The 10,128-nt window shown below is 45.4% G+C and overlaps 1 protein-coding gene across 1 annotated transcript; it reads left to right on the top strand.

The window, feature by feature from the left end:
* Nucleotides 1-7,783: 7,783 nt before the first annotated feature.
* her6 (hairy-related 6) lies at nt 7,784-9,866 on the top strand. The gene is made up of 4 exons (XM_060918403.1): nt 7,784-8,182; nt 8,286-8,381; nt 8,560-8,647; nt 9,033-9,866. Exons 1-4 carry the CDS (start codon nt 8,075-8,077, stop codon nt 9,560-9,562), a joined length of 822 nt encoding a protein of 273 aa, XP_060774386.1. The 5' UTR covers nt 7,784-8,074; the 3' UTR covers nt 9,563-9,866.
* The last annotated feature ends 262 nt before the right edge of the window (nt 9,867-10,128 follow it).

Genomic DNA, 10,128 nt, shown 5'->3' with positions numbered 1-10,128 from the left:
TCTGCCAGCGTCCACGTATTCAATCTAGATTGTATCTGGTCCGGTGCTGTGTAAACATTGAGATACGTGAATACGCTGTGCTGAGCTCTAGCTGGCGTCCTCATTGGACAACGTCACTGTGACATCCACCTTCCTGATTCGCTGGCGTTGGTCATGTGACGCGACTGCTGAAAAACGGCGCGGACTTCCGCCTTGTATCGCCTTTCATTAAAGAGTATAAAAGTATGAAAATACTGCAAATACTGATGCAAATACTGCCCATTGTGTAGTTATGATTGTCTTTAGGCTTGCCATCCTTCCACTTGCAAGTAGTAAGTGATATGCGCTGGGATCACACACACAGCGGCTCAGTCCCGAATCGTGGCTTGTGCACTTCACTCGCGCACTGTGTGAGCTGCGCAGGGCCGGAGTGCGCACCCTCCAGAGGGCACTCGCTGTTCAGGGCGGAGTGATTTGGAGCGCAGGATGCCTGCGGAGCCGAGCGTATCCGTGTATTGGTGTTGCTGTGTGCACGGCTAACGGTTTTAGTGTAAACGCGAATCGTTTTAAGAATGTTAATCTGATGATCCGCTGATTCGACGTAATGTAAACGTAGCCTCAAAGTTACACAGTAATGATATCGGATTCTGACATCAGCCATCTCAGTCAGGGCCGTCGACAGGGGGGGACAACCGGGTATTTTGTCCCGGGCCCAGGCATGAGGGGGGGCCCGGAACTGGTCCCTCATGAAGATGCCATTAATCATTCTGTTTCATTTCAAAATGTGTTGATTTGGGGGAGAAAAATGTGCTATATTTGCATTCAATGAATGATTTCTGGTTCTTTTGCCTTTATTGTCTTCGAAAATAGATTCAAGAACCCACCTACCACCCCTAATGCAGAAATGGTTTGGTCTTTGATTAAGGCGCCAAATAACACGGCACTATTCCATCATAACGCTTCGACAATAAGCGTGCGAGCCCGTTTGCCAGCATGCACAAGTCAGGAGCAAAGAAAAGAAAAGAGAAAAAGAGATGAAGAAGCCAAGAGCCTCAGGGGCTCACTGCATAGATATTTTAGAAAAGATTCAGATGATGCAGCAGGTGGTGAAGGCAGTGGGGCAGCTGAGCCAGGTAAGACACAGATAACTTTTTTCCAGCCCCGTAATGTAACCCCAGCACGCGCGACGCGCCATTCGTAATTATAAAGTAGGGGATAGCAGGGTACACTGAGTGAACACTGAAATGCACAGGGCATTGAATTATTTCATAAACATATCGGTTTAATAACACTGTGTTACATATATCTCAATGAAGCAAAGAATAGCACATTGGCCCGCAATCATATCCAAATGTTTTAGGCACGCTTGCTGAGCTGCGCTGAGCTGGACTCCGGTTAGCTGAAAGCCCGTGGAACGCTGCCTCTTGTTAATTAAACCTTATTTTGTTGGAAATCATCCCGTGTAGATACGACGGCATGTGAAATTGCCAGCTAGATAGAGTTTAATGTAACGAATGGGCTATAAATGGGGTGTTTTGAGGTTAGTCTGTTGCAAAACATTAAACTTTCGCTTAGACTGGATACTCTTCAAACAATTCCCTTGCTCAAGTGAAAAATGATAGGCCTGTATGAAAAGCGCAATTAATGAAAGTAGCCTAATAAGCCCTAAATGAATAAAACAACCTCTGTTTTATTGTTGTTGCTTACACGTTAAGATTTTGAAATCTTCTCGGTCCAGTTCTATATCCAGGGAACGTTGTAATCCTTTTGGTTTATCCGTAATAAACGTGTCAGCCCCCAGGTCAGATAGGCTAATGTTACGTGGTTGGGAGGGTGTCAATTTTTTTTGTAACATTCTAAATCGAGTACGGAAAGGACGTTTATGAAAAACAAGACAAAAAAATACACTGAAAAACTCACTGTACACATCACTAGTGGTGATGCTTCTATGTTCAGATTTCGGGAAAGCCATAACTCCGTTCTCATTGAGGCCCAGTTCCATCCCGTAAACAATCATTTTGGTTTATCAACTACCTGCGCTCAAACATGTCACAGGAGAGGCTCAGTGGGCTGGCTATGCTCTCTATAGAGCGCGAACTTGCAAAGAAGCTGGACTTCAATGACCTTATTGACGACTTTGCCACAGCAAAAGTCCGGCGCATTGCATTTCGCACCTGAATAGTTGCAGACTAAGGAAATGTTCAAACTGTAAATATGTTGAAATGTTGAAATAAAATGGTTGACTGTTATAATGGGCTTGGAATACCTGTTATTTAAGGGTTGGAGTGAATGGAGACTGTGAAAAGAGGGGTTGGGTGTGGGTGGTTGCTGTGTGGCGATGTGCGTGCGTGCGTGTGTGTGTGTTTGGGGGGGGGCACTCAGATTATTTGGGGGGGGGGCCCACTCAGATTATTTTGTCCCAGGCCCAGCCAAAGCTGTCAACGGCCCTGATCTCAGTAACCAAATTTTAGTTTTGTTTTTCTTAACCAACATGATCTTATGTGTATATCTTATAACATAGATCTTCATTTTCCTTGTTAAATGTATACTTACATGGTACTTGGTTAATTAATTGCAACTGATTGAACCAAATGATAAGTCAAGTCAAGTCAAGTTTATTTGTATAGCACTTTTAACAATAAACATTGTCGCAAAGCAGCTTTACAGAATTTGAACGACTTAAAACATGAGCTAATTTTGTCCCTAATCTATCCCCAATGAGCAAGCCTGTGGCGACGGTGGCAAGGAAAAACTCCCTCAGACGACATGAGGAAGAAACCTTGAGAGGATCCAGACTCAAAAGGGAACCCATCCTCATTTGGGCAACAACAGACAACATGACTATAACCAGGGGTTAAATTGGGCCGGGGCTGTCCGGGGCTGAGCCCCGGCACATAAGCTCGGAGCGGCTGGCATATGATCACGCACACATCAAAAGCAACAAACCCTTTTCACGATTTTCAGTTCTGAATAATTAAATATCGTTTTATTAATCAATAAACCCATGACTTTTATGAGATAGATCATAGTTTTCCTGATAACAAGACGACCTGTCAAAGCTATTTAGAACAGAACTTGCGATCAGAGATTCTGGTTTCTGGAACACTGCGTGGGTTGCCAATTCCGCTTTTTATAAGCGACTTTGGGGTTTCTTTTTTTGTGAGCTCGCTTTAAAAAAAAATCAGAAGTCGTGGTTTGGGGGGTTTTTGGGCTTGTGTTTCAGCGTTGTGACTTGTTTATAATTTTCTCCGTACACCGTCTCCCCTTTTACCTGCATACGATCCTAATCCATCAGAGGTGCTTGAACGAACTGTCTGTGCATTTGGCGAGTTCAATTTCCATAGTCCCCAGTTATCGACAGAAATTAGCTAGGGGGAAGGGGGAGATGTCAGTTAAAGTTAGCAAAACACATACTGTCTAAAAATAAAAACACAACATATTTAGATCAGTATTATTTTTCCCCTCTTCAGTATTATTTGATATTTTGTTTTTAATAATAAAAAATATGATAATGATTATGTTCACTGTATTGTTAATATTATTAGTGTTTTATTATTTATTGTTAATATTTAATTTAATGTTAATTTATTATTATTTATTGTTAATATTATTAGTGTATTATTAGTGTAATTATTATTGTTATTATTATGTATTCAATTATTTATTTGGCATGTGGTGCTTTTTGTATTGTCTAGAACATACATAAGATGAGCATATTATAGCAGCAAAATAGAAGCACTATTCTATTTTGCTGCTATAATATGCTCATCTTATGTATGTTCTAGACAATACAAAAAGCACCACATGCCAAAAAAATAATTGAATACATAATAATAACAATAATAATAAATGCTTCCAATGTTATAGTGTTGTTTGTATTTGGTTGCATTCACTGCATGAATATATTTGATTGACAATTTGACTGACAGTGTTTTGGCATATTTAACATTTATCCTCCAAAATAAATCAACTGTTTTGATTTAAGATTGTGCAAGCCTTCAAATTTTCTCACTGAACATTTCTCCTTCACATTTTTCACCTGTAGGCATGTGACAAGATTTAACATGATACTGCTCAACCTACCTCTGTAAAGTCAGCTAACAACTTATTAAAATGCACCAGAATTCAGCAAATAACATGTATGATAATAAAAAACTTCTGGGGGAGGACCCCCAGACCCCCCACTAATCATTTCCTTCAAACCAATGTACAACAACCTGTACAATCTGTTACATTGGCCAACCAATCTACATTCAAACTGCCATAATGTGTAGGGGGGCACTACAAGACACACATAGGCCTACAACACACAGATAAGGTGTATATCTCTGTGCAATATGATATGGTTATCAAATTAGAGGGTTATTTTCCAAAAAGTATATTGGAGCAGGGCGGCGGGGGCAGGGGCGGGTACGAGGCAGAGCCCCCCCACATAACCAATCCCAATTTAACCCCTGACTATAACATTAACAGTTTTAACATGAAGTCAGTTTCGTTGATGTTATAAACTCTTCATTGATGGAAACTTGAGTGCAAAACTGTTCATGACAACTGCAGTCCTAAAGTTAGCAAGTCAACTGTAGTCCTCAGCCATAAAAGCACTACTGGAAGAGTCCAGAGCGTCTTCCAGGTGTAACCCTCAACTGTCCTCATGGGGCCGTCCTCCACAGGAGCGATGCGATAAAACTCCGACCAGACACAGGGCACCAGGATGGATCAAGCAGGTCCGAGGGGCAGAAGAGGCCAGCATCTCAATCCCAGGACCAACATGTAACTCAGAGGGACAGATGGGGGGGGGGGGGGGGGAACACAGGTTAACACATTGTTAAATGTATACTTACATGGTACTTGGTTAATTAATTGCAACTGATTGAACCAAATGATAAGACATAACTTGGTTTAAAATTTGGTCTCCCAGTGAAGCTGGTTTGGCATTGACTAGGAGACCAAATCTGGCCACTGGGAGACCATTTGGTCTCCCAGTAACTACACTCTAAAAAATAGAGGTGCTTCAGTGGTTCTTCAAATCTCTGGATGGTTCCATGGAGAGTCAAAACTCTGTGACGAACCATTACATTATGTGAAAGGTTCTTCACATTGGAAATGGTCCTTCAGAGCCTGGCATTCTCTTACCATTTGCTGGTCAATGCACATATGGCCCTTTTCCACTACCCTTTTTCAGCTCACTTCAGCTCGCTTCAGCTCGCTTCAGCCCGACACGGCTCGTGTTTCGACTACCTCAGAGCAGCACGACTCAGCTCGCTTCAGCCCTGCTTAGCACCCAAAACTCGCACGGTTTTGGAGTGGGGCTGAAGCGAGCCAAACCGAGCTGAGTGGGGCTAGGGGCGTGAGGAGACACTCCCCTGTGCACCGATTGGTGAGGAGGAGTGTCCTCACATGCCCACACACGCCCCGCGAGCACGCTGGGATCTGTAAACACCGTAAACCCGGAAGAAGAATAATTACGAATTACTAGAATTTCTGAAGCCTTATGCGCCTCGCCTCATCTATATGCTCTTGCCAGTATCTTTTGGCGTTGTCAGTGACAACAAGCCACAGCACCAAGACCAGCAACACTAACGACTCCATGTCCTCCATGTTTATTGTTTACTATCCGGGTCGTGAGACTACCACTTAAAAGGTCACTGATGTCACTGTTTGCGCCGCCTAACGACATCACGTGACGTCCACCCACTTTCACTAACTCCACCCAATGTGTCCACCCACTTCCAGCCAGCACGGTTCAGCGCGGTTGTAGTCGAAATGCAACTCCAACAGCCCCGCTCAGCTCGACTCAGCCCAACTCAGCCGCGTTGGTAGTGGAAAAGCGGCAATAGGCTATGTTTACACAAATCTGTCTTCACTGCTCAAACAAATGGTTTAAATGGTTCTTTAAGGAACTGTTGCATGAACGGTTCTCTGAAGCCCTGAAAAAGGTTCTTCTATGGCATCACCCTGAAGAACCGGTACTGGCCCCATTATTTTTTAGAGTGTATGTTAAAAAATGCTCTGAGTCCCCTTCTACTCAGTGATCCTGTCAGGGGTTCTAGATGATCCATGGCTGCGGTGACGTATACAGGTATTACATGATGCGCAGGCGCAGTGCGCGCCACGTGTCTCGGGGTTTGGAGATCGCGCCTGCACGGAAAGAGCGCGCGCCACCACCACACCCTCATTCTGTCCTGTTCGGTGAGCGCGTGCCATATTAGTGCGCGTGCACGACGACATCAAACACGCCGCAGGTGGTAACACAACCAGTATGTTATAGCTACACACACACACACACACACATATATTTTTTTTGTGCGTAAATGGATTTAACATTAAAATAATTATAATATGCATCCCGATAATAAATAATTTGTGCTTTATTGTTTATCTCAGTATGCGTTAGGATCGGTGCCGGTCTGAGCGCGCGCTCTCCCGCTGAACTCTCTCTCTCTCTCTCTCTCTCTCTCTGTGCTGGCTCGCGTTCCCGGTAAGGGCGCGCGAGCTCCTCGGTGGGCGTGGTTTTCCCAGGCTCTCAGAACAGCAGCTGCTATTTACCTTCCCTCTAATGTAAACCAGCACCGCCGCCGCGCGCGCACTCACACACACACACACACTCACACACACACACTGCCCCCCTCATCCTCATCCTCCTCCACACACACACACACACACACACACACACACAGCCCGCCAGGCGGCCAAACCTCAACCACTGCGGCTCATAAAACATCCTGGCACGTGCTCCACATTCACGGCGGCGGCGGCGGCGCTCGCATGCGCACCGACCCATGTCAGGATGCCAGAGCTCGCGCAGCAGTCGCGCTATGACTGACGGGCAGTTTAAAGCGCTGCTGCACGACTGGCTCTCCACTCCTGAACTGTCTGACTTCAAACTCATAAACAAGCACATTGATTATTAACTTTCACCAGGGGTGCAGATCCGATGTCAGGATTGGGGGGGGGACACAAAAATGATTTTTTTTTTTTTTTGCCCGTATGCAACTCATATCATGATCATGCAACCATAAATCACAACTTCGTAGAGGCTCGCCACATCATTCAAAAAGTACTGCACAGGGAATCATTTGTGCTTACCTTTGTCCAGAGTCAGAAATATATTTGTCAAACATTATTTGTTCCACCATTTCTATCTAGAATGTGAAGTCTGAAAATACATTTGTTTGTACAATTTTGAATAATTTATTGGGGGGGGGACAATTCATGTTTTTCAGAAATTGGGGGGGACATGCTCCCCCGGGATCTGCACCCATGACTTTTCTTTCTTTCTTTCTTTCTTTCTTTCTTTCTTTCTTTCTTTCTTTCTTTCTTTCTTTCAAATCTGAGTTTATAAACCAAACCGTGGCGTTTCAATCTCACTCTTGGTTAGGCTATTAGTTCGAATCTCATTTGGCTTCTACATTTAAAAAAAAAAAAATCTCTCGTATGATGCATGTTTTATTTTATTTTTTGAATAAATGACTGTAATCAGAACCCTCTGATCACGTGATCCGAAATTAAAGCGTTTATTGCGGTGAGTTTCAGTGACTATTGCGCTGTTCGGGAGTGTGTGAGCTGCTTTTTTTCTTCTCCCACCCATGCATCTGAAGTGTTAATGTGTAACTGGGATGACGGAAGGCAGTCCCGTCCCGGTTCGTGCCCCTAAACCCGGTCGGCCGCGCGCCATTGGCCACCCGTTCGAGAGCCAAACAACCAATGGCACAGCGCCGACCACGAGCCGTCCTCCGTCCGGGCCGCGTGTCCCTCGCGCTGATTGGTAGAAAGTTAGTGTGGGAAAGAAAGTTTGGGAAGTTTCACACGAGCCGTTCGCGTGCGGCCCGGGATATAAATAAGGGCGGCGGAGGCAGCGCGCGGGCAGACAGTCAACCGCTTGCGTCTGTATCACCGGGAGAGAGACCGCGCGCGTGTGCGTGCGTGCATGCGTGTGTGTGTGTGTGTGCGCGCTTGTGACACTCGTTAAACTCGGGATCACTTCATTCCCACACTGCTGGACTTCTACAGCGCACGGTCGAGTCCCTTTTCTTCTTCTTAAAGGACGACTGAAGAACTTTACGCATTTTCCTGGATATTTTACGCAAAAAATAAGATGCCTGCTGATATGATGGAAAAGAACTCGTCTTCCCCGGTGGCTGCGACCCCGGCGAGCATGAACACCGTCCCGGACAAACCCAAAACAGCCTCCGAGCACAGAAAGGTGCGTTTTATTCCCCAAATTGTCTTCTTTCTTCTTCTCCTTCTTCTTCTTATTATTAGTCTACCATTCTGTCCCCTGACATGTCACACTTGTTTGTGTCTAGTCCTCGAAACCCATCATGGAGAAAAGAAGACGAGCCAGGATCAACGAAAGCTTGGGTCAGCTCAAAACCCTCATCCTGGACGCACTGAAAAAAGACGTAAGTCGCCGCTCAGAACTTGATCACAGCCCAGGGCACTGAACCTGCACAGCTCTAGAGTCCATGTGATTATTATTATTATTATTATTATTATTATTATTATTATTATGCAGGTTTATAGGACTGGTGGAATTGAATGCGCTTGTACTGATCATTTCAGCGCTGTTTTCACCCACAGAGCTCCAGACACTCCAAGCTGGAGAAGGCGGATATCCTGGAGATGACCGTGAAGCACCTCAGGAACATGCAGCGCGCGCAGATGACCGGTCAGTGTGTGATCTTTGCGATCAAACCGGCTGATATTATCACAGGGAAGAAAAAAAAAACAGTTTGATGCTTTTTCTTTCTTTCTTTCTTTCTTTCTTTCTTTCTTTCTTTCTTTCTTTTTTTGGGGTGGTCATTCAGGGTTTTGAGTTCGATGCGCAAAAAGGGAACAGTGACCATTTCACATCTTAAACATGTTAATGTGCGTTTAGATTTTCAGGAAATTAACAGTGAATGTATGATAAGTACGATTTAAGACAGTTTATGGAGTAAATCACACACACACACACACACACACACACACACACACACACACACACACACACAGAAGAGTTGATGATGATGATGATGATATGAAACTCAGTCCGTCCGTTTCTCCTCTTGCAGCTGCTCTGAACGCAGACCCTACCGTGCTCGGGAAGTACCGCGCGGGCTTCAGCGAGTGCATGAACGAGGTGACGCGTTTCTTGTCCACGTGCGAGGGCGTGAACGCGGAGGTGCGCACGCGGCTGCTCGGTCACCTGGCCAACTGCATGACCCAGCTGAACGCGATGAACTACCCGGCGCAGGCGCACGCCGGACCCGCGCCTCCGCCTCCTCCTCCTCCGACCTTCGGCCAGCCGGTGGTGCAGATCCCCGGCGCGACGCACGTGCCCGTGCCTGTCTCGGTGCCCACGTGTAAGAGCGCACAACCATCTGGTGCGTCGCCGTCCGACGCCGCCAAGGTGTACGGCGGCTTCCAGCTCGTCCCGGCCACAGACGGACAGTTTGCCTTCTTGATCCCCAGCGGCGCGTTCACGCCCGGCGGCCCCGTGATCCCGGTGTATGCCAGCGGCGCGGCCACGCCCCTTCCAGCCGCCGCCGCGTCTCCGCGCGAGGCCTCGCTCACTTCAGACTCCGTCTGGAGGCCTTGGTAGAAAAAAAAAGAGACAGAGAGACAGAGAGACAGAAAGGAACTCATCTGAAAGACTTTGACACTGTTCATATGCTGTGTGTTCCGTCTGTTAAATTGAACATGTGATTTTTTTTGTATGGAAACGTGTTTAAGAGGATATTTTTATGCACTATATTTGTACAGTTCAAAATGGGACAGAGGTTCATATTGAAACGAGATTTATACTTATAGCTAATGTCTGTTCGATGCATTCTTTTTTTAAATATTTGCGGTATCTTTTTTTCTCTAAAGGTGATGCCAAAGATATGTGGAATGCTTTTTTTTTTTTTTGCGAGACTCTTCTTTTTGGAAGACTAATAAATTTGTAAAGAAGAAAAGTTTGTCTTTGTCATGGTGATGCTTGGGTTCAGATGCCAGACTCAGAACTGCATGTGACAGGACTGCAAACTCATTAAGGCTGGACAGAGAGGGCAGATAAACACAGGGATTAGTGGTGAGGCACGGAACAGGGTGTAAATATGACTAAATATCAACAGAGAGAGAGAGAGAGAGAGAGAGACAGAGATGCATGCTTAGGCAGATCACAAA

Source organism: Neoarius graeffei, chromosome 4, assembly GCF_027579695.1.
Source record: "Neoarius graeffei isolate fNeoGra1 chromosome 4, fNeoGra1.pri, whole genome shotgun sequence".
NCBI lineage: Eukaryota > Metazoa > Chordata > Actinopteri > Siluriformes > Ariidae > Neoarius > Neoarius graeffei.
The sequence above is the reverse complement of the archived record's forward strand: the minus strand, read 5'-3'. Positions and strand labels throughout refer to the sequence as shown.